Consider the following 25320-nt stretch of genomic DNA (forward strand, 5'->3'; position numbering starts at 1 on the left):
TGTGAAGTAGTGACGTGCGACATATGCCTAGTTTCTTGAAACAAGTCACAAATGTGCCACGAATCAATACAGTGTTGTCACTGAGATACTGAGTCAGCCCTGCATTTTAGGCCACTGTGTCATAAGATACTGGATCACTTCCAGGTAAGTTTAGCGCCATTGCTTTAGAACTTTAGACTTACTACACTGTCGTTTCAAGTACCATTTGTGACAACCAGTAAGAGATAGTTAAGAAAGAACAAACATTGTAAAATGCATACAGTACTTTTGCTTCTGAACCAACAAAAATATGTTTAGAGTAGGAGATATCTGTTCCATTTCAGTCATTCTAGTACATGGCAAATGCTGTGACAGAGTCAGTGAATTGACTTTTAAAATTATTGGATCATTTCCAAACCCCAGCCGGGTCACCCGTGATACAAGTCAGTATTTGACGTCTATCCATGTCTGAGGACATCGGGAGATGACGTGGAAACTGGCGACTAGGGGCAACAGTGCGCACTGTCACCTTTAAGTAGGTTTTGGTTTTGCTAGGATGTTGTGGACGGGGATGGCGGATGGGTTTTAACATCTGCCTCTGATTCCAAAGATTGCAAGTTAAAATCCATCGATAGAAAGTCATTTTTACATTTTAATTTAAGCCTCTTCCAAACCTTAGCCCTTACCTTAACCATTCTGCATTGAAGCCTAACCTTACGATTTTGGAGTTAAACTGAACCTTAAACACAATTTGCAACAACTTCAACATTTGATGTTTAAGAAACATGGATGAACATTTGATTCTGACGTGAGACCGTGAGAGCTAGTTTCCAAACCAGGCATAGTAATCATCTATTAAACATGTAATCAATTGAAATTACTATTGACAGGTATGGCAGGAGCAAAAAAACAAATAACACTTGCTCTTGTTTCTCCAGGCCTGGGTTGTGAAATTGCTAAAGGCCATCCCTCTTTCTTTCGTTCCCACTGATTGAGGCCTTATTGATTTCATTTAGGAGTGCTCATCACTGGCCTCTTGGAGGCATCTTCACTAACGGGAAGATGATAATTTTCCGCAACACTATAAAAAGCTCAGAGGACTCTGAATTGTCTGGCTCAGCAAAGGTCCCAATAGTACAGAGAGAGCATCATAGAAACATGCTGCAGTAGAGGACAAAACATTTATTGTGCCAATTCCAAGACGACCCAAATTAAGATCTGAAAGGGTAAGCTAAGAAAATAAATCCATGAGAAAGCTGTAGTGTGCTTGCAATGTTTTCTCATTTAACTTTAGCACTACCTCCATCTTTAATGTCCTGTAGTTTTTCTGCATCTATAAAATTACTTCTGCTGTTGTGATTGTTGTTATGACTACATAAACTATTGCTTCTACTTTACAGTGGAGGCTGCTGAGGGGAGGACGGCTCATAATAATGTCTGGAATGGAGTCAATGGAGTGGTATCAACCACATCAAAGACGTGGTTTACATGTGTTTGATACCATTCCATTGACTCCATTCCAGCCATTAGTATGAGCCGTCCTCCCCTCAGCAGCCTCCACTGTGACATCATTACATCAATGATCTTGTAGAGCCTCTCTACTGCTGCTGCTACGGTGATTACCGTGATCCATCTTGGCTGTTGCCACAGCGGTCAGAAAAGGTGTGGGAAAGAAAGGTTTGCTTAGTAAGACCAACTGCTGATTCACAGCTTCTGTCAATCTCCTTATAGCTACTTGTGAGATGCCAGTTGGATTTGAGCCCTTACAACAATTCTTAAGTACAATTAAGTATAAATTGTTCCATGTAACGTTATTCATGAAAATAAAATTTCTGCTGCAAAGACATTAGTGAGTGTTTATGTGCGTGCGTGCGCCTTCGCGCGTGTGTGTGTATGTGTTTGTGTGTGCGTATTTTTATGGGCACGTGTGTGTGTGCGTGTGAGCCTAGTGAGCATTTGAAAGAGAATCTCTCAGCAGTCACTCATTCAAGGATCAAACTACCTCTTCTTGCTGCAGTGTGTGTGCCACAGAATGCTTTCTCTATTCTTCCTCTGTTCTCTCACTCTACCTTACATCCATTTTTACAGACTCTTACTCTCCCCATTGGCTCTTTTTTACCCCCATCCCGTTCTCATGTTGTCTTTTTCCTCCTTTTCCTTTCCTGACAGCTAAACTCTGTATCGTTCCCCGAGCTGCTAGACTCTGTAGAATTCCCAGAGGTCTTGGGTGGGGTTTGTTTCAAATGCCGCTAGGTTCTTGATGTGGGTTTGACAGTATTGCATATGGATTCTCTCGGGTTGCCCTTCAGTGTTGGAGCAGGGCGGCAGAGAGGAGTGCTGCATACAGCACAGGGTGAGCAGCATCGCAAATCAGGAGGCTGAGTAAGTGAGCGAGAGAGAGAGAGCGCTGGAGTGGAGGGAGGGGGTGGAAGATGCGTGGGAGAGGAGGGAAAAGGAGGGGGGATTCACTCAGTGGGGGAAGCAAAAAAAATGCACAGAGAGAGAGGAGGGAGAAGAGAGAGAGAGATGAGGGAGAGGAGGAGGGGATTGAGAGAAGGAAGGGTGGGGGATGTGAGAGAGAGAGAATGTGTGTGTGTACGTTCATGTGTGTGTGTGTACAGGAGAGTGAGTACTGCTGCAGCAGGAACAGTGAGAGGAAGACTGCAGTTTCTTGGGCTGATGGGCGAGCGATCGAGGGACGTTATTAAGGCACTGTTACATTAACCCTTAAGTGCCTCTCTGGTGAATGGGTTGGCCCATCCATTGTGGATAATAGGATCAAGTAGATTGCTCTGGTAAGGTGTATTCTAACCTTTCTTCCCTGTCTGGCTTTAATTCTTTATGGGGGAATATTGAAGACTATGCAATGGAAAGGAGTGATATTTGTGAAGTGAAACTAAATGCCGCTGTCCAGTGCTGAAACTGTACTGTAGGGAAACTCAGTTGGTGCTGGAGGTTGCACTGTGACTCGATTGATCTGATCTCAGCTTGCATTACACAGTTGGAGAATATTGGTGAAGGGATGTGTATTCTTTGCTTTGCATGTTCTTTTCTAGTGCATACTGTATAACATTTATGACAAGCTTGATCTTACATCTTGTGACATTTGTAGATTCTAAAAGATTGTGAAATTATGTAATTTCCAAACCTCTTAGCTCCTTGTTTTATCTCAGTTTGTACTGTGACCAATTGCAGTTCTGGTTTGGGATATTTTATATATATATATTTTTAAATATGTTATATTTTGCTTTAGGGACTTTGAATGAACACTATGGTTGTGAATATACAGTAAGTCACTCTCATTGACCATGGCTCATTTAGCCTGGGTGGTTCTGTGTGTAGTGTAGTGGAGTAGCTACCTATTTTCCTGGAACATTTCCAGGAGGCAGCCCTGCTGACAGCTGCTTTGTTTATCCCACCAGCGTCTATTAACACTTCACACTGTCAGGAACCAGGACGTGGTGCAGCTACAAACACACAGCACCCCGCCTAACAAACACCAGTCTATTGCACTGTCTGTACCTGTTCTATGCTAGGGCAGGAGCCTAGGGTGTACCATGTACTCAAATAGACTCTGTGTGTAGGCTAAGACAGGACAGAGGAGGAGCAGATAAGACAGAGGCTGACAGATATGCTGAGCAGTATGGAGAGAGGAGACCGACGAGGGGCCATGGGGGTTTTATGAAGTGCTGTAGGATGCTTAAAAAAAAAAAACTATGTGTAATGTGGGATGTGTAGCCAGCGCAGGCCGGCAGGCAGGCAGAGCTGTGAGGGGACAGTTCCAAGGACAAAGCCCTGGCTATCTGGGGCTGGTCACTTCACACCTCGACAGTGCTGCTGACTCTCATTGTTTGGCTCGGCTCTGCAGCAGTCTGCCCATACATAGTCAGGACAGTAAACTGATGGAGTTCTGCATCAGAACGAAGGATATTGATTATTTCATACAGCTTTTTCATATGAAAATATCACAAAGTGCCTTTGAATCAGGATACATGTATTTGTTGGTAGTTTTATATGTCATTGAGATGAGAGCCGCAAATGTTCATTGTTATTACATGGTCATTTGAATCAAGTGTGTAAGTATTTCCGCCATTCCATCGGAAGTGGAAGTGAAGCGTCTTACGTACTGTAGATTACAGTCTCTGCCCTCCACCAGGCTCTGTGTCCTGAGGTGACTTCCTGAAATGCAAACCAACCAACCACATTGATCCTGTCCCTGGAGACAGAGTCTCAGTCTCTGCTGTTGTACCACTCACACTCAGCTAATCAATTTCAGGGGTCGGAGTGGTCACATGACTATCACAGTATGACACCACATGACAAAGGGTGCCTAAGAATAATTGAAAATGAGTAATTACACAATGATTTATCTAGTGTGTTTTTACGTTCAACTTGTACTTGCAATACATCTCATATGAAAACAAAAAGGCACCCTCGTGGCCTGAAATCCATCATTGACTGAAATCCATAGCACCGGTGAAACAACACCCTTCACTTTCTGATTGCGGCAAAGAATTGCTTTAAAATGATCTAGATTGTGGACTGTTGGATGTTGGAAGATAACGTTCTTCAGCCTCCAACACATTTATATCTCAGCCTGACGAATCCCTTGGTGGCTTTTCAAGTCCACCAGCTTTGGTTTTTGTCAGCCTCCACCATGAATTGACAGCTGGTGTCCCACTAAAATAAACTTAGAATAGAGCCTCATTTGAACTACTCTGTGTGTCCTGTCCTCCTTTCCCACAGTGTACATACAGTGTCCACCGCAGTGTCCATTTTGCTCTCATCTCAAGAGCTCCTGCAGCTGTTTTGTAAAGAAACAGCCCAGTACTGCAAGTGACAGCTTTCAGATACTTGTCGCTTCCCTAATCATTTCCTGGGTGGAACCAATCATGATTTTCGTATTCATTCGTGAGTGATTGCCTATTTTGTATGTGAGTTAATGTGTGTAATTCCTGAGTTGTAATGCATACTTCCTCATTCTTCATGATTCCAGTCCTTTACCCAGCACAGTCTTAAAGGCAAATGTAGAATCGGTTCTTTTAGGTATGGACTTGTTTGCTACGAGAAACGAGGGATAATACTATTTCTCCCTTCACCACGGCTCTAATATACGAACGACTAGCAACAGCAAGCAGATCATGGGAACAAAAATCTTTGAACTTAGAATATTTTAGTTGATACGAGACTAAAGGATGTTTTTCAAAGGCTGAACCCAGAGCATACATTTTTTTATTTGTTCTCTACTAACAATCTCTCAAGGTCCAAATTCAGTTTGCAGATTGCAGAGCTACCAGCTATCAGAGGTAAAAATGAATGCATATGATTAGTATTTGTGACTCTTTCATCTGATACGTCAACCCAACAATAACAACATTTGTGAATGCTCAGCTGTCCACCTTTTCATGCCAGCCAGGTGAAGGTGAGATAGTGATAGAGGCTGTCTGGCCTCGTGATGTTGTGCTGCCTGCCAGGCAGATGGGTCAGAGAGAGGCAGAGTGGAAGGTCCAGGCCCTGTCATCAATCCCAGCCTTCCGCCAACCGCCATGCTGCTGACAAGGCATTTTCAACACTCTTTAATCTGCAGAGGTGAAAGATAAGCAGCATGCCGCTTTCAATGTGCCGCTTTTAGATCTGCAGATAGCTTTGGGTTGTGTTGTTGTCCGGAAGTTACTCGGGCTAGATAATAAGTCGTATATTTACAGAGTAGAAGGGGACTGAATCTCTCTGCCAATGACAATAAGGGTTAGAGATTTCCAATTATTCTCTTGATTAATAATGTGTTATCATTATGTTTGGATAACATGGTTATTATTCCAGGTCTCTTAAACATGGTCTCATCAGATTTCCTTTATAAAACGTGACTTGGAATGTCATCCAGTAACTGACACAGAAACCTTGGGTTATCGTTGCAGGAGCATCCATTGTGTTTGCCCTCCATTTTGAAACAAGAGGCTGTTGGGATCCCAATAGATGTCGTCCTATCTGCATTGCTGCAGAAGCCAGGCTCTTTCTCTGTTTTCACTACAGCTTCACATGCAGATTGGCTCACTATCTCTGTGGCAGTATGATTAATCGGCCTATCTGGGGACAGGCTGGGGAATGGGGTTGGGGGAGGGGAAGAGGAAGACATGGGACTATAACCTAGCTGTAAATGATCCCAGCCCAGGCCTCATTCGGCATTCAAACAGCACCCCTGACCCTGAGTATTCTGAACGACCCCTCAGATAATAGCTGAGTCACAATCAGCTGCAGGTAGGAGTTAGCTACCATTGTTTTATCCACGCCAGACAGTTTGTAAAGCTTTCCTTTGGGACTGTCAGGACACAATGTTAAATGTTAGAGAAAGCTTTTCTTTGGTTCAGTTCAAATAGATCATCCACAAGGCTTTTATTTTACTTGGAAATGGTTTTGTGACAATTGAAGTTGAAGTGACCTGAGGGAAAGAAATTATACAAGCTATCGACCGTGAAAAGACTTGGATTGCACTGTATTGCAGGTGGATTGAACTTTAGCCAGACTGTCAGGTGTCCACAATACATTTCACAGCTGGGCTTTGTGTTCATGCGTGCGTGTTTGTTTGTGTGTGTGCGTGTGTGACTCCATGTCTCTGTAAATGTCCTCTCCTAGGGGACTGCTCAAGCAGAGCTGATGACAAAGTAGTGGTGATCAATGGCTGTATGAATGTGCAAATGTCACCCTCCCTGGTTATATGGCATTAAGCTGGAGAGATCCCTGTCTGTACAGGAATGGGAGAATTGGGGATGGGGAAGAATGTTCTTACCTACTGTAGGCATTGGTGTGGAAACCTGATAAGCTGAACCCTTTCCAGACCTGGTGCATTACTGAATGTCTTCTTGCTATCAAATATTTGTCTAATGCCCAGAGATTAGATTCCTAATTTCAGATCACAACCCAATGGCATGCTGTATTCCTGATCCTAAACTAATGTACTCTGATGTGGTCTTTGAGACGGGTTAACACTAGTAGACAAGCATGCCTTTGGGTTTGATGAGACAGGGCTAGGGCTGCGATGAGTCAGCTGGATACTGCCGCTCAATGCCTATTCATTTAATTGCAAGCTTTAATTAAAATAAATTACAGTTCCCTAATTGCAGACTAATACACTACTAGACTATTGGGGGCATTCAGTGTGGCACAAGCCCAGAAGGCTCCAGGTCAGAGTCAAACTGCAGGACACCATCTCTACATTGTCTTTAGCCCTTTGAATGTGGGCACTCTACCATTTTGTAAGATTTGACCATAGTCTCTTGACATTTTGTATGATTTGACCATAGTCTCTTGACATTCTCTGAAAGCACCCCGAAGCAGTGCATACATGCTTTGCGACTAGTTCCAAACGTATCTGACTCTGTACTCGTTATAGACTGAGCTAAGAGCTCAATAAACCTGCTGTGAGAATGACTGTTGTTTGCTACATAATGGTTGTTGGCTGTGTTAGTAGAAAAGCTACTGTCTAAAGTACACAGCTTTATTTAGATCACATTCCCCTAACATTTTGATTATTGGAGACAGAGAAATTGCTGCTGCAGATAATGTGTAGGAGGTTGCAGTGAAAAATACTGTCAAAGAAAATGGGGCAAACGCTCCAAACATTGAGCTAGCTATGTGAGAGGATTGCCTGTGTCTCTCTCTGACAGATAACACTTCAAATACCACCTTTAGTCATCATCCAACAAATACAGTGGACATGAATTAAACATAGTGATTTGTGACATATTCAGCAGCCAGCTGTCTTTAAAAGAAACCCAGATAAGTACCAAAGTGTTTCCCACTGTCTCTTGTACTTATTGTACTGTATATTCAGTCCGAAAATATCCTTAATGACTACACTCATGAGACATTTGTGGCAATCTCAACAACCAAATATTTGAAATAACTTAGTTTCAGAGCCAGTCAGTCGGTCCAGATCAGCCTCTTCATCTCTTTCTCCATCAGATGATACATCAGATGATACACATTCTAGTAGTTTCACAGTAATCCTATTAAAACTTGTCCTCAAACTAGGCCATTAAGGCTCTGGGAGCCCCCAGTCCATTTCAGCAGGGGTAAATTGCCTTACCAAGGGAAGTAAAGAGTTTAGGAAACAAATCTGCCCATAATACCTAATTGAAATGGCACCAGAAGCTTTTTCCGCTCAACTTCTCTCAGAGTCAGTTAAGATGCGTGTTAACTCAAGTTGGCCTATTGGCTAACATTCTAATGCAAAAAAAGAAAATCACGAAACGAATCACCTTAAGTAGGCCTATAAGCCTAGTAAGTATAAGAGTTGTTCTATAGGAGGAGGGGCTTAATATGTTTAGAGTGAAGGCTTGGGTACTCAGTCGAATAAAGAAAAAACACAATAGGCTATATCCAAAAAAGGTGTTCTGTTCAACCTTACGTCTGTCTGGCTGGCTCCTAATTGAAGTTAATGTCCCTCTGTTCTTATAGGACTGGGGTGATCAGCTTAAATAGACTCAGGGGAGGGCATCGTCAGGACTCCAGGAGTGAATCAACGTGACTACAGACAATATTTATTTCCATTAGCGTAACCAAGACGCTGATGTTCGTTTATGATGTCGCCGTGCCGTGTCATGTCTTGGAGCAATTCTTTTTTTATTAATTTCTTTGTCAACTTATTGCAATTAATTTGTGCCAACAGTTGCTCTGTGTAATTTGGATGGATATAATTGCTCTGTGTTATAATGGAAATGACAAATATGTACACCTCTCTAGAAAGTACACAAATCTAAGGCCAATAAAGGACTATCTAAGTAAAAAGGCTGTCTTGACTGTCTTCACTGCTCAGTACAATTTCCATGTAGCAGTAAGATGTCATTCAAAGGAATGTATAGAATGCAGGCTGGATCATCTGCAGGTCATACCCACCACCCATACAGTCCCAGATGGCAGGCAGAAGGCTGCTGTGCTGCGGGGGGCTAATACTTCCATTGGGGTCATACATTAGATCACCCTGTATCTCACAGAGCCCCCGTCAATGCTGTCAAACCTACCCTAACTGACAACCAACCAATCTAACTGACAACAGCCAACCATCACAACGGCTGACCTTAGCTGAGCTAACAGTCCTTGTGAGTATAACAGCCTTTTCACAATGCCCACCGTCCAATACTTAATTTACCGCCCGGCTGCTCCCAGCATCCCAGCAACATTGCCCCCCAGCCACAGCCCACATGCTCGTGTGACCAATTTTCCCTTTACATGAAGTGACCATTTTGAGCTGAATATACAGAGGAATATCAACCAGCTTTGCCATAGTTTAGAATTATGTATTTTCCTTCCAAGTAGAGTAAAGGGGAGTGTAATCAAAATGTTAACTCACGTCCGGACACAGACAGGGCACTAGCAAACAGCTGTGCAGGAGTGGGATGGAGTGGGATGGAGGTGAGGTTGTCAGGGACCAGGGGAAAACAGAGGACGTGTCCATCCGTCTGGCTGTAAGAGTGTGTTAATTAATCATAGTCAGGGAACTTGTTGTTGTGTAATGTAGCAGCTGCACTACTACTGCTCAGTGCTTAGTGCTCTCTGTCCTCAGATTATTTTCTGCCAGGACTGACCGGCGTGCTAATCAGCCCTCTGAGAAACAGAGGCGCTATGATGCATATAGATGGAGCTACTAGCAGCCATGGCAGGAAACTCCCTTCAGCATGGATGATGTTGTCACACTGCCAGTACTGTACTGTAGCATGTTAATCACATCCACTTCCTCCTACACCTCATCAGCATACTGTACATGTATGTTTTTAAGTGTATGTCTTAAGTATGTCACATCATTCACAGACGGCAAAGTAGGATCTCTGTAGCTTTGTGATACACTATGTTTTGGTTTGTTCTATGCCCTTTCTTGACTGGTAGGATAATTAGCTAAGCGCCTTGCCCATGGGTACCTTTGAATGGTTCAGAGGGAACCGTTTGGATTTCTTTGCTATTGACCTGTCTGGCCCATAATTACATTTCACTTTTGTTTAAGCTGGGTAATATGTTAGCTAAGAGAACACCAGAACACACAAGGGAAACACAATATGGTGTGTTTGCATGCATGTATGTGTGCGTGTGTGAGAGAAAGATAGATAGATAGATATAGAAAGAACTTTCTAGAGTCCATACTGAGGTGTGACTAGAATCTGCTTTATTCATTACTCAAGGGCTTAGAACCCCAAAAGAAAAATGACCTATAAATACTAAAACAAAGTAGTGCAGCAATTAGATTGTAATTACTGTAATGCCTTCTCTCTACCATAGCAAGATACACCCCCATTACTAATGTACATGGTAATGACAATTGAACAGAGTGCCTCTTTATTGAAGTTTTCTGCCTAAGCTAGCTTTGCCGTCATTCGTCAGTGAAACAGAGTAAATATTGAACTGTAGATTATACAACGCTCCAACATTGAGTCTACCCAAACATTGTTGATTTGAAAAAGCCATGTTCCTCTCTGCTTACCGACACTAATTCCCCTAGCATCCACATCTCAGCTGGTAGTTCGCAAAAATACTGCAAACCACAAATGAGCTGTATAATTTCCTACCTTTTTGTGGTGTGATTATTTGAAGTCAACAACAGTTTCTGAAGAGCTGCTCTTTATTCCAGTCTGTTTATACGCAGATGAAGAATACAGGCTAAGAGCCATTGATTGCCATCCAATTCTGAGGCAGTGTGCTTAGTGATGAGGGCCAGATCATACCAGGAGCCATGTTGCTCAGGGATGTGGAGCACAGCCATTTTGTTTGAAGTTATGAGGAGAAGTAGAGGAGTCCCTAACTAACAGTGAGAAACACACTGCCAGATGGGGCTCTACAGATAATGCTGTTTATTGTCACAGATCTGTAGCTAGTTGTTTAGTTAGTACATTTTTCATTTAAAGCAGTGAAAGTAAGTATTTGCAAATGTTTTGTTAATCTGATATGCTGCCTCTAAGGACATGTCTTGATAGAGTAAATGTTTCTTTAGAATTGTGACGGCAAGGTTTAGAAAAGCTCTGTCCAGACCAGTTGTATAGTCAAACAAAATTATTAATGGGAGACTGCATTTCATGTAGTATTTAGACAGCATATTCATGATAAGATATTGACCAGACTATTGTACAAATATAGTTAGGGCATTAAGGCAGAAATTCTAAATATTGATATGTTTGTTTGGCTGTTTATTTGGCTTGTGTTGTAAAGGAGGTATTTCTCATTGAATTTAAAGCCTCCTTCAAAGGGAAAACACCATCTATAATTAATTCACCAGCAGTAAGTGGTAAGAGCTGATCATAAAGCAGGGATAATGACTGCCATGAAGCATTGGACTAACCCTTGTCCTCCGAGCCCTTCCACGGCCTGCCACCTTTCGACAGTAGAAGACATAAAATGCTTCACCGCACCATCTCTCCCAATGTTAATTCAATTCTGCATAGCCTAGTCTGCCATGAGGGTCAAACAGAAGGATAAATCTACCCGCCTTAGAGCCTGGCTGGCTGGTGATTATCACTGGGTTGTTGCTCACACAACCCAAACACACAACACTAAGTCTTCACAGCCAAGAGTTGGACTATGATGACTGTTATTGGCTATGTGTGACACATACCTCATGTTTAACAATGTCTGCCCCCTGATAACAGCCCATCAAACTTTTGGCACATCTGTTTTGTAACAGACATGTTTTGTAACAGACATGCCCCACAGCCAATCAGACGCAGCGTGCTATTTGTAAGAATTTGATTGGGTGGGTTTGCCTACACAGATGGAGGATCCACGCTGTGATTCTCCCAGTGCCTGGATGTCAGCAATTACTATCAATTCTGGGCAGAGCAAGTATAGACAGGTCACCTCCCCTAACACCCCTGGCTTACAGGCTGGCTGAACATTCAAAGTCTTTGATGTTATTTCACATTTACATTTTAGTCATTTATAGCAGACACTCTTATCCTGAGCGACTTGCAGTTATTCATCTTAAGATAGCTAAGTGAGAATCACATATCACAGTCGTAGTAAGTACATTCAAGACTGAAATGTATAGTCCCGTGTTGCTCAGTTGGTAGAGCATGGCGCTTGCAATGCCGGGGTTGTGGGTTAGATTCCCATGGGGGACCATTATGGAAAGTATGAAAATGTATGCACTCACTACTGTAAATCGCTCTGGATTAGAGTGTCTGCTAAATGACTAAAATGTCGTATTTACGATACTCTGTGACCTATCTACTGTATTTCAACAAGATAGAATGTGTTTAAATGGAAGAGCAATGAAATCCAGACCAGTTTCTGCCTCAAGAGTCTTGAGACAGAGCATTTAGGATGAGCAAGATGGTGGAGAAAGAGGAGAAACTATTAGGCGAGATGTCAGGGAAAACACTGTTTACATGGGGTGTGACACAGATAGCATGATGGTACACTATAGCTCCTGTCTGTAGATGGAAAATCTTCCCCAGAGAGAAGATCTGAATGTAATGTGGTCTTCCCCACAATGCAAGTTATTTCTCCAAACCTTCTTAAAAGAAAAAACACTGTAGTGTTTGAATAGAATCCTAACGGACTATTACTGTAGGGTGCTGTATGTGTGTGGGTGAATTTCCCTCCTCACTAACATTTTCTTTTCAAATGAAATGTTGCGGAAATGTGTTTTTAATACAACTACGGCTTATGATTCACTTCAAAAATGATTTGTTATCCCCTCATGGTCTTCTTTCGCTTAGCCAATTTAGTAGTTGCAGTCTTTCCACAAGCCATTTGTCTTCTGCAACATCAACTTGCATAACGTCGCAAACATACGTTATTCTAGTGTCATACTACATTCATAACTAGTTCTAGTCCCCCTGAATAATATACAGATGATCCTTTCTGTTGTCAACTTCATTCAATTGTTCACCTGCAGAAATTGAGACAGACAGGATCTTCATCAGTGGAGCGGAGGATTGGCGCTTGAGAAATTAGAAATCCTTTTTGTTTGCCCATATCGCCATTGCTTTAATGGAATCAGATAGAGAAGTCTCCTTTCATTATGTTTGTCATCCTTCACAGCCCCTCTCTGAATCTGATTACAGCTCAATCACTCATCACTTGACACAATTCTGCTCACACTCCGCTGCTGTTTGTCGCAGTTTGACTCCTAGCCCCAATAACAGCTTTGTGACTAAATAACTGTTTTGACCACGCACAGAGCCAGCATCAGAGAATCAAAGCTGTCTTTTGCTTGCTCTGGCACTTAACTTCACACTATTCACACTACTACACTGATTTGGCTCAGGCATTTATGATGCAAAATGCAAAGATAGATACAATGTGCTGCTAAAAGGAGCCACTGTAGTATTACAAATGATGCACCTGAATAGCAACAGCCTTGCTCCAAGATTGTCCAGAATGTTAAGGACCTGTATGTGGCCTTTATGACTCGGTGCTAACAGCCCTCTTTCTCTATTCATAGGGACTGGACTGTGTTTGGTCTAGCTGTCTAGGATGAAGTGGAACCTGTTCAAGAAAAAGCCTGAAGCCATGGTCGGACCTGAGCCCACCGGGGCTGCTGTCTTAACTGTGGCCCCTGGCCCCGTGGCCTCCACCGCAGCTGACAACTCCACAGAGGCTGTCAAGAACGGCGACTTCGACGACATCAAGAATAAGTTCCTCAATGAGATTGACAAAATCCCACGTGAGTACCTGTCTGGTGAGAGGCTGGGCTGGACGTTGCACAGCAACTAACACTCAGACCTGTCCAGATGAGATTTCATGACTTTATTGAAAATACTCTAAAAACAATGGCTTTGGAATTAGATCTGTTCTCCCCCTGAAGCCATTGACGTCCCCATTATGCCATTATTCAGAATCGATCAGGTGGTGTTGTTCCTAATGGCATTCTCTAAAAATCGAATTTGCACCAAATCTAATTGTTAACTAAGCTAGGGCTTCTATACTATGACTTTGGCCTCTCATATCAATCAGCAGGGGGAAATCATTGGTTGGTCAAATGTCAAACCGTTCTCTTTTTTTGTTATGTTGTTGTGTGTGTCTGTGTGTGTTGTGTTTGTGTGTGTGTGCGTTTGGGTGTGTATATCAGTGCCGTCATGGGCCATCATCGCCATCGCTGTGGTAGCTGCTACCCTGATTCTCACCTGCTGCTTCTGCATCGTTAAGAAGTGCTGTTGTAAGAAGAAGAAGAACAAGAAGGGCAAGAAAGGGAAGGGTGAAATGGGAATGAAGAACATGAAAGAAGGAGAGGTATGTTCAAACCTGGGGGGGTATTGTCATGAAGGAGGACCCTGCATTTCACACAAACTAACTTTGGCCTACATTGCCTTAAAGCTATAACGACAAGAAAGCTGCAAAGCTTTAAAGATTGTGGATGCTTAACCTGAGGAATATGTACCGAATAATGCATCCCCAAAAAATGATTTTGTTGTGAATGTAATTTGGACCAGACCAAATCGTAAAAGGCATATTTTTTTTCTAATTGAATAAATAGATAATTCCGACTTGGAAATAATAAATGTATAGTTATAAAACATAAGAAATAAGATGTCAACAAACACTCAACAAAAAGTTGCTCTTTCAGTAGAATATTTGTCAATAGCAACATAGAGGACCTAATGTCCCCTAATTGATAACCACATCACTTAGTAGATGGCATGGTGAAAATAGAGCCATGTCTAGACATTTACAATTTATAGCAATTTTTAAATATTTTGTAGATAATTTAACCCATCATTGAACTGTCAACTCTCGAGAAAACTCGAGAAAACATTCGCCCTTCCTTCTTCATTTCTTGTTGTTAAATATTGTGTATTTGTCAGAAATGTTTAGTCCTGTTTTCTCTTGTGCATTGGGACCTGGGTAAAAATGACACAGCTGAGCACTTTTGCATGGGGGAATTATACTATTGTGGATGGAATATAAAGCTTACCAATTACATGTAGCACAAACTGCCACGGCAAAATTATCATTCTAAATAGTCCATAGTGGTAATGTGGGGCTAAATGTCTAGTGTGCCATAGATCATTTTATGAAGTACATTATGAGTCAATTTAACATTCAACAACAACAACAGAAATATCCAAGCACTGATGGAATTCATTAAAACACAGTGCCCCTTTAGAGCTCTGAGGGGAGTATGATTATGTTAATGTCTACAGTTACTGTCTCAGTGGGGTTCTAGCAATGTGTCATTTTCCCTTGGCCCTATAGTGTAGTTGTTGACTCTGCCTCTGCTCTAATTTCCCTCTCTGGTGTCTGCTGTGAGTTCAATCTCTTCCTTTCTCTCTGCTCTCCTCTTCCTCCTTCCTGCTTTGTGTCTTATGTGTGCTCCGTGTATCTTGACTGTGGTGGACTTCTCTGCCTACGGTAGGTCTGACGGCACGTGGCGCCCCTCTCTGGCCACTCTGTGTAAGCGCAGACCAGAGCAGGGGGAAAGGTGGGGGTGGGCTGGGCTTGTGGAAGGGGATTGGCGATGATGACAGTGGGTGCTATGGCTTTCTAAGTCTTGCAAGCTTACTGTAGGTGCTGTGGGTGCTTGAGGGTGTAGCTATGGGAGCGATTAAGCTGCTTCGCAAGTCCACTGATTTGATATGCTGCCACACCGACTGCCATGATGATGTCTTGAGTATCCATGGAGAGGTTGCAATTTGGGTAAAAGATGAAAAAAAAATCCGATATGACCTCTGAAGTGGAAATGTTTGAAATGGTTTTGAAATGAACGTGAAACTCATCCTATGGTTGATGAATGATAACGAGTGCACTGAGGCAACCCAGTAGAGATCACTAACATGCATGTGCAAAGGGTGAGGTTGGCTATTTGTCAAATTATGGGTGAAACTTTACCTCATTGAGATCATTAAACATGTTTCCACAATCGTGTTACCTAATCAAGCACATTATTGTGCATAGTAATCATCACAGAAGTATTTTACAGTAACTATAATACGAGTCTTTTCCATGCTCTGCTTTGAGTGTGAAATTCATATGTCATTTCTACAACCTAAATTCAGCTGTGCAAATATGCTCAGAGATCAAGGTGAGATAAAGTGGTTTGTATCTCTTGACAAAGACCAACCCAAGCCCTTTCAGAAGGTACCATTGAATGGCCACAACTTGACTTGAGAGTAATTATCCTGGATGACCCATGATGCTACTGACCCTTTAGGTTTTAGTCAACGTGTCCCTTTCTCCCTGGAGCAGTGGTGTTAGTGGAAAAGAATGGTGGGCCAGAAAGTTTGACCACTGGTTAAAACGTGAGCCGCATTTGACTTCTCGTTAGACAGCATGATTAAAATGTACAACCCAGAGGTAAGTACAGTACACCAATTGACCGCATAGATTTGGATTTCATAACTCCATGAATGAGCTCACAAACCAAAAGTCATCATAGTTATGACAATGGGGGCATACTTTCGGACATACCGTTCGGTATCCTAAAATCCCACTGCATGTATGGTATGATTTAGACTGGAACTCTCCAAAATAGCATGACTTCCCATGGCTGTGCAATTTTCACGTACACAGTTTTTCAGGATTGCGAGGCATGCAATCTTGACTACCAAGATTATTAGTGTTGTTGATACAATCCTTACATGTACAACAGAAGACTATAAGAGACTGGGAACAACTGAGTCATTTCATCTACATTTTGCTCTCTGTAAGGACTACTGTATTCTCCTGCATTGTGTGGCCTGGCATGCTCGAATGCAAAGCATTTACCACAACAAATTTACAGAATGCACTATAAAGAGATGGAGTGTGTGTGTGTGTGTTTGTTTGTGTATTTGTGCGTGCGTGTGTTTGAAGAGAGAATGTGTGTGGGCTTGTATGCTTGTTGTTGGTTAAAAGTATGCTCTGTTAATGTAAGGTATATACAGTATGTAAGGCTGTGTATGCAAGGGTGAATATAGTATGTAGACACAGTGTCTGTGTGAATGTGTTAGTAATCGGGTGGGTGTTTGTGTCTGTGAATGTGTGTTGTGTGTGGATGGGCTGTCTGTGTTTTAGAATACAACGTAGAATGAGCTGCAGACATCCCCGGTTCCTCTTCCAGGGTAAGCTCTGCGGTGAATAGCATGGCCCTACTAATTTACATATGGAGTAGTTTATGTGTCATGCACAATATTTAAAAATGAATATTCAAAAAGGTATGCAAAAAATCCCATAAAAGGTTCAGTAATTCTACCATTTAAAAAATATATATATTTCACCTTTATTTAACCAGGTAGGCCAGTTGAGAACAAGTTCTCATATACCATAGTGTCATGGTTAGCTATTTTGTTAATTGTATGATCATATGAACTGACAATGGGATTTGTAAATGTTACCAATAACTATAGATACTGTACAATACATCTGTAACAAGCATTGTGTATTAGCAGAAGTTATTAGCTCATATCTGCTGTAGATAAGTGTTGCTTTTTCAGTAATTACGATGATTATGTCAGTGGAGGTGTAATCACTGCAGGACATTTTGTGGTATATTTGACTCTTATCACTCTATTGTAGAGTGTTGCTATGGGATAGATTCTCAACGTTTCAGAAGCATGAGTAGTTACAGCGATCACTATCTCAGATCTGATCCAATCTATAGTACATGTATGCCTAAAGGATGCTTTTATCTGATCTATAGGGTGCACAGCATTTGTCCTGCCTGGGGCTACCCCTGTTGCAAACTCTGACTACGTATTGACTCTTTTACTTCACATTTTCTTATTTTTTACATTCAGTATATCCCTCTATTTCTCTCTTCTGTCAGTGACTATACAGTAAATAATGAATGATGAATATAGAGTGCAAAAGCAAATGGTGTCACCCAAGGAATAGTGAAATCAAGTCATGTTGCAACTAAGGTCATGTATAAAAAGATGTGCACACTGCACTGGTAACATCTGGGTAAACAAGCGGGGGGGAAGTGGCAGGTAGATGGCTGCAGTGACTAACCAGACTGCTGAAGAAGAACCTATAGGTGATTTTTACTCTCTCTGTTCAAATTTCTGACGCCCCCTCTGCCCCCTCCTGCCCCCTTGTCATTCTAGAAACAGGACGATGATGATTATGATGAAGATGACGCTGAGACTGGTATGACTGGAGATGAGAAAGAGGAAGAGGTGAAGGAGAAAGAAAAGCTCGGGAAGCTTCAGTACTCCATAGATTATGACTTCCAGGACAACAAGGTGGGTGTTTTGACTTGAGCAGGTGGCTTTCTGACGACCCAGGAGCTTAAATAGACTATTTTACTGTGTTGGGAAAAAGTCCAAAAATAAGCTTCAGTGCACAAACGGCCTAAGCCTTTAGTCCAAGTTAGTTTTCAAAGCAATTGATTTATGCCATTTGGTGAGTGTTTTTTAGCCTCCAGAAAATGCAGCTTTGAATGAATATGTCTTGGTTGGGCAAAAGCCAAGGACAGCAGTAAATGTGACATTTCTGACTCTAAAGGATTGATTCAACCCATCATTCTACAGTTATCCTTTCAGGATAAAATCAGTCAAACTTTTACCAAGACTCCATTCCTTGTTTGTGTTATATAAGCAACGTATGATTGGATTTCCTTGACCTGATACGCAGCATTTGCTCCGTCCTCTTACTCTTCTGTGGAGAATCTTCTTTGTTCACTGAGACCTTGAGGACCTCACAACAGACCAAAGCATCGTAACGTGTTATACAAGCATAAAGCAAAGGCTTTCTTTCATCTGTTCAAATAAATATCTGTTCCAAGAACAGAAGGTTAAACTGTAGGTTGTCTCCGGAACTGTGAGCGGACACTTTCTGGGTACATAGTGCATTGAGGCAGATTGACTGACCCCTTTGACCCTTGACCCCTGACCCCCAGCTCACAGTGGGCCTCCTCCAAGCAGCTGATCTCCTCTCCATGGACAGCGGTGGCACCTCTGACCCCTATGTCAAGGTCTACGTCCTCCCAGACAAGAAGAAGCATTTTACCACCAAAGTGCACAAGAAGACACTGAATCCTACCTTCAATGAGACCTTCATCTTCAAGGTAGGCTACTGTACTTTGATCTCTCTCTCTCCTATACCGTATATCAGAATTATAAAGATAAATCTAATAGTCCTAAACTATGGTGGATGACCAGACAATAACTCCTGCCAGACAGCCAGTTACCCAAAGCCTGATGCATCAGCTATGCTTTCTCTCTCATCCGATTCATCTGCTGGACTGATGTCTCAGATAACACCTCATAATGGAGATTCCCCAATCCACTGCAGACTCCCTGCATCTGATACCAGCTAACCTCCACAAGAGTCAGCGCCTTGCATGTGTAGATGCTCAGATGCTTTTACACACATATATGTATTCTTTATAAGAGTAGTCCTCCTTTAAAACAATCTATATTTTTCCCTCATGTTTGTTTAATTAAATGAGGGTAGAAATAAATCCCTATCGTATAAAGCTATCATAAAAATTCCATATATCTGGTAATATCTGAAGTTCAAAGACATTATTAGATGATTTATGAACCATGACTTACAAGCTATTCTTCAGATATTGTGTAACTACTGTCTAATGTGTACGGTATATATATGACTCTAATTTCAGCAACCAGGAATAGCCTCAAGCATCCCAATGTTAGAATCTAATTAAAGCTACAGTCTGTTCCCAGGTGCTTTCATTAATGTTAATGGGTGTGTGTGTGTGCGCATCTGTGTGCATATGATGGAGAGCAGATGTATAGACTATTCATTAAACTCGATTCTGGCTGGAGAATGTGACTGGAAGAGCTTGGCCAGTGATAAAGCAGAACTTTTGAAGCCTATGAGCTGAGCTGATCTGAACAGGGGATAGGATGGGATTGAGCTGAGCTGATCTGAGCAGGGGATAGGATGGGATTGAGCTGAGCTGATCTGAACCCTGGATAGGATGGGATTGGAGCTGATCTGAATCTGAGCAGGGGATAGATGGGATGAGCTGAGCTGATCTGAGCAGGGGATAGGATGGGAATGTTGAGCTGAGCTGATCTGAGAGCAGGGGATAGGATGGGATTGAGCTGAGCTGATCTGAGCAGGGGATAGGATGGAATTGAGCTGAGCTGATCTGAACAGGGGATTAGGTGGATTGAGCTGACTGATCTGAGCAGGGGATAGGATGGGATTGAGGAATGAGCTGATCTGAGCAGGGGGATAGGATGGATTGAAGCTGAGCTGATCTGAACAGGGGATAGGAGGGATTGGAGCTTGATCTGACAGGGGATAGGATGGGATTGAGCTGAGAGCTGATCTGAGCAGGGATAGGATGGGATTGCTGAGCTGATCTGAACAGGGATAGGATGGGATTGAGCTGAGCTGATTTGAGCAGGGGATAGGATGGGATTGAGCTGAGCTGATCTGACAGGGGATAGGATGGGATTGAGCTGAGCTGATCTGACAGGGATAGGATGGATTGACTGAGCTGATCTGACAGGGGATAGGATGGGATTGAGCTGAGCTGATCTGAGCAGGGGATAGGATGGGATTGAGCCTGAAGCTGATCTGAGCAGGGGAATAGGATGGGATTGAGCTGAGCTGATCTGAGCGGGGATAGGATGGGATTGAGCTGAGCTGATCTAGACAGGGGATAGGATGGGAATTGAGCTGAGCTGATCTGAACAGGGGAATAGGATGGGATTGGCTGAGCTGATCTGAGCAGGTGATAGGATGGGATTGCAATCCAGTTAAAGGAGAACGCCACTCCTGTCTCTCGTTTGACTGCTTGACAGGCTGTACTGTTCGGTTTTTCTGGCTGAGTGAGCATATGAACAGCATCGTGTAGCACATTTCAGGCTGGCTTCTGGCCCTCTGTTCTCTTCTCTCTGCCCCACTAATTATGCCCATACGCCCATCACTTCTCTGGGGCAGAGAGAGCATCAGCTCTCATTGCAGGGAAATACAGCCAGACCCATTATAGAGATGACCAAAGAGGTCAAGATACTTGCCTCATTTTATACACTTCCAAATTGTGAGATTCTTTGGATGCTACATACAGCTATTTGTGCATGTTTGCCTCTCATCATTCAGGCAAAGTATGTAGAACAGGTATAAAAATAAAAAAATCTAAAATGGCATTGGCAAACCTGTTCTCAAAGACTCCTTAACACTCTCCTCAGCTAAGCAACGGTGTTCTTGCTTCAGAGGGTAACAATTGATAAAAGATGGTGCTAGTAATGTTGATGTTTTTCAGATTCCATTCCAAGAGATGGTGGCAAGACTTTGGTCATGCAGGTCTTTGACTTTGACCGCTTCTCATAGCATGAACGTCATGGATGAGGTTGAAACTACCCTTGCACAAACTGGACCTAGCCCAGCCACTGGAGGAGTGGAGGGACCTGGACAGTGCAGAGAAAGAAGAGGTAAATGTGGAGTACCATCTCCCCACTTTCATTCAGTCCTTTGAAATATCGTGTTCTGAATATCAGTTCAGAACGATTTTTATCCTCATTGTGTGAATGGTTCCCTTATATAGGTGTCTCTTATGGGCAAGGACATGCATACAATGAACATTGAGGATGAATGTTATTACATTGAATAAGTTTTGTTCTCCTCTTTACCCTTTCTCCCATCCCACACGCAGCAAGAGAAGCTGGGAGATATCTGCATCTCTCTGCGCTACGTGCCCACTGCCGGGAAACTCACCATCTGCATCCTGGAGGCCAAGAACCTCAAGAAGATGGACGTGGGAGGACTGTCAGGTAAAATATGGAAAGATAATCACTGTGAACAAAACACTGGAAACAGATGCACTGTGGAGTATAAGCTGTCCCTACCTCCCATATCCTGCTTCCATGTGTTCCCCTTGGTCAAGGACAAGGACATTGTACTGTAAGCACCAGTATTCTACCTCTATTCACACATTACGAAACCCAAATCTGTATTCCCATTAGAGAGCTAATAAAAAAAGAATACAGCTATTTTCAGTGTTTCTTTGTGCATTATAATGTGGTAGAGGCTAAATACCAGTAAAACCTTGCTGCTGTAGACTACATTGCAAGCAGCCAATCTCCGGAGCGATTCACCCTGTGCTCACGTGCTGACTCTGCAGTACTCACCACTCTCCTTTCAGTAGCTCCACTCCCTTCAGCTAAACTGCACTGCAACCATCTGCTGGCGGTTTACTGCATTGCAACCACTGCTGGGTTCCTTTGTATTGTTACTAGAGCCCTGATGGTAATGAAGTATTGTGTTTTAAAGATCGAATTCTGCTGAAACTGTGATAAATGGGCAGGTAGCTAAATCTAGTAAGCTACAAAGAGCCATGTTTGTTAATTATCCCAATAGTGAGTCTGTGACCAGGCTTGTTTTAATACCTGGCTGTGTGTATCACTCGCTCTGTGTGCAGATCCCTATGTGAAGATCAACTTGATGCAGAACGGCAAGCGTCTGAAGAAGAAGAAGACCACGGTGAAGAAGAACACTCTGAATCCATACTAACAACGAGTCCTTCAGCTTTGAGATCCCTATTGAGCAGATGCAGGTAGAGTGTACAGCTGGGAACTAAGCGCCCAAAGACAGACAGACAGACCAGACAGACACAGACAGCAGACACAGACAGACAGACAGACAGACAGACAGACAGACAGACAGACAGACAGCCAGACAGACAGACAGACAGACAGACAGACAGACAGCAGACAGACAGACAGACAGACAGACAGACAGACAGACAGACAGACAGACAGCAGAAGCCAGACAGACAGACAGACAGACAGACAGACAGACAGACAGACAGACAGTTAGTTAGTTAGTTAGTTTATGGAGACTTCCTCTTAATTACACAGAATGGTCAATGGCAAATACATCTCAACTGATCCCTCTGAACCCTTCAAATGTGCCTGCGGGCAAGGGCACTTAGCTAATTATCCTACCACAGTCAAGTAAGGGCATAGAACAAACCAAAATATACTATATCACAAAGCTACAGAGATCATACTTTGCCGTCTGTGGATGATGTATGTGACATACTTAAGACATACACTTAAAAACATACATGTACAGTATGCTGATGAGGTGTAGGAGGAAGTGGATGTGATTAACATGCTACAGTACAGTACTGGCAGTGTGACAACATCATCCATGCTGAAGGGAGTTTCCTGCCATGGCTGCTAGTAGCTCCATCTATATGCATCATAGCGCCTCTGTTTCTCAGAGGGCTGATTAGCACGCCGGCTAAAACCAGAATTAAATCACACCCCCTTGTGTATCATTGCTTTAATACCTGTGGAATTGGATGATACACCCTAAATGACAGTAATGTGTACAGTGTACAGCTGGGTGGGAACAAAGTGCCCAAAGGCATACTGTACATGCACCATGGAATTAGATGATGCAATTGTATTCGGGTAAGATCATTATAAATGCCAATAATGTAACACCTTTCTTTTTTTCATTCCCTAGAAAATCCAAGCTGTGGTCACAGTGCTGGATTATGACAAGATTGGTAAAAACGACGCCATCGGGAAGATCTGGGTGGGCAGCAAGGCGACGGGCACCCAGCTGAAGCACTGGTCCGACATGCTGGCCAACCCTCGCCGCCCCATCGCTCAGTGGCATCCACTGCAGCCCGAGGAGGAGATTGATGCTTCGCTGGCAGCCCTGAACGCCAAGAAGTAAACCTCCTCTACCCCAAACACCCATACCCAAACCTACCTATCCACCTCACCCCTGGTCCTACACATCTCCCAATATTACATTCCAAACCAACACACCAACCCATTCTACACCCTTCACCGCACAATATACATAAATATACATATCCTAATTGACGTGATGAAAAAATTATAGAAAAGAAAAGCATTATATTCCCCCTCAGCTGTGCCATTCCACAAGGAGATGTTACAGGACAGATTACTCATTTGATTGCATTTGAAACATACATTTGTATCGGGGTTGCAGTTAGTAACATGTTATCATGAAGATAGAAGCCTAGCGTGTGAAAACAGGAGTCCGATGTGATGGAGGATTAGGAAAGTAAAACCATGTATTCACTCTTTCTGTACCTTTTCAACCCCCTCCCCTTAGAGAAAACGTTTGCTTCAATACTGCTTAATACTTCAAATGCTTTATACTGCCATGTAATAGAGGAAAAACACAAGCAGGTTCATTCCTTGGGTGTATTGTTGCACCATGCTCCACACCTGCCAGTTACTTACTTACTACATACTAGATTCCATTAGTTTGAACTACATTCCTAGAGTTGGGTAAAGAGTAGGGATAGCCAATATCCAGTTACCCCACACTGTTAACACACTGCCTTTTTGATCATTAGCTCATCTGCTCACCCATATTCTCAGGTACACTGAGAGAAAACTGAAACGTCATGCCTTTCTTTCTAAACGGGTTGTCATTTAAAATGCTCCGCAACATGATTTGAAAACCTCTGTCTGGTGCTGGATTGGTTTCTTGTTCCATGATCTGAGACTAGTCTAAGTATATCACTGAAATTAACCAGGGGATAGTCTCTCTAGAGTGTCTCTTGATAACACAGTTTGTGGCTGTCAATCAACAGAGTTGAGATGTGAAACGTGTTTAGGATAAAGGGACTATGAGCCACTGTAAGGGTCTAGCTTTTGCTATGCTGGGAAAGCATGCAAGAGAGAGAGAGAATATCTATGTGGAAACTCAAAGGACTGAATGGGATCCTGGTTGACACAACGTTGTTTGTCAGGTGTCTATTCTACTGCCTGCAATCTACCACCTTCTCCTCCAATGCCTCTAGTATATATAATCTATCTCCCTGTTCAGTGCTACTGCCATTAGTCATGGATTCACAACAAGGATTTCACTTCTTCAAAAGGAATCCCTGTATCCGTCTTACAGTCATAAAGGAGACAAGCCTTCTAAGAAATGAAATAAGCAATTCTCAACTACCAGGGACGCCTTCCAATTAGCTGTGTTGTTTTTTACTCACCCTCTTATTTTCAACTTCAAACACTTTTATTCCTCAAGCACTTTAAATCCACATGTTCTGTTCTGCTTATTCTACTCTCCAAAAACCAGAGCTTTAACAATTTATTTTATGACGAATAATTCCTGGTAAAAGAAAAACAAGAGCAAGAGAGGGAATTTGAGTGAATCATTGTTTTTGTTGGTTTGTTTGATCATTTGTAACCTTGCCTGTCTTGTGACTATACTTTGATTGTTCTGAGAACATTTTTCTTAAGTTTGATTGAAAGGATAAGGTCTGGAAGGAGGTACTGTTATGTGTATGTTATACACAGATGACCAAACTGCTGAATCCAATTGCACTATACTGGATATCACTCTGTTCTGTGGTTATAGACGTGGTTCTTTGATCTATGTTGTTTTTGTGATGAGATGTCGTGAGTTTGAGTTGGTTGTGGAGTGTACAGCCACACAAGTCAGGTCTCATATTAGAAAGTCTGC

General features: G+C 42.6%; 1 protein-coding gene across 2 annotated transcripts; it reads left to right on the plus strand.

The window, feature by feature from the left end:
* The first annotated feature begins 2595 nt into the window (after window positions 1-2595).
* On the plus strand, window positions 2596-24092 carry LOC112067819 (synaptotagmin-2-like). Of its 2 annotated transcripts, none has more exons than XM_070442609.1 (9): window positions 2596-2774; window positions 13406-13627; window positions 14033-14193; window positions 17985-18122; window positions 18779-18946; window positions 21122-21290; window positions 21512-21629; window positions 22277-22411; window positions 23332-24092. In XM_070442609.1, exons 2-9 carry the CDS (start codon window positions 13438-13440, stop codon window positions 23432-23434), a joined length of 1182 nt encoding a protein of 393 aa, XP_070298710.1. In that variant the 5' UTR covers window positions 2596-2774; window positions 13406-13437; the 3' UTR covers window positions 23435-24092. The 2 variants fall into 2 exon arrangements, with proteins under 2 accessions (XP_070298710.1, XP_070298711.1); XM_070442610.1 differs by having other exon boundaries at window positions 17991-18122.
* Window positions 24093-25320: the final 1228 nt, after the last annotated feature.

This window comes from Salvelinus sp. IW2-2015, unplaced genomic scaffold, assembly GCF_002910315.2.
Source record: "Salvelinus sp. IW2-2015 unplaced genomic scaffold, ASM291031v2 Un_scaffold16353, whole genome shotgun sequence".
Classification (NCBI taxonomy): domain Eukaryota; kingdom Metazoa; phylum Chordata; class Actinopteri; order Salmoniformes; family Salmonidae; genus Salvelinus; species Salvelinus sp. IW2-2015.

What these genes read in the sequence shown, in the direction of transcription:
- LOC112067819 (XM_070442609.1), top strand. Translation starts at nt 13,438, where the DNA reads ATGAAGTGGAACCTGTTCAAGAAAAAGCCTGAAGCCATGGTCGGACCT. An exon ending in AGAACATGAAAGAAGGAGAG is followed by an intron (nt 14,194 to 17,984) that starts GTATGTTCAAAC and finishes TTGTCATTCTAG; the next exon opens with AAACAGGACGATGATGATTA. An exon ending in ATGACTTCCAGGACAACAAG is followed by an intron (nt 18,123 to 18,778) that starts GTGGGTGTTTTG and finishes CCTGACCCCCAG; the next exon opens with CTCACAGTGGGCCTCCTCCA.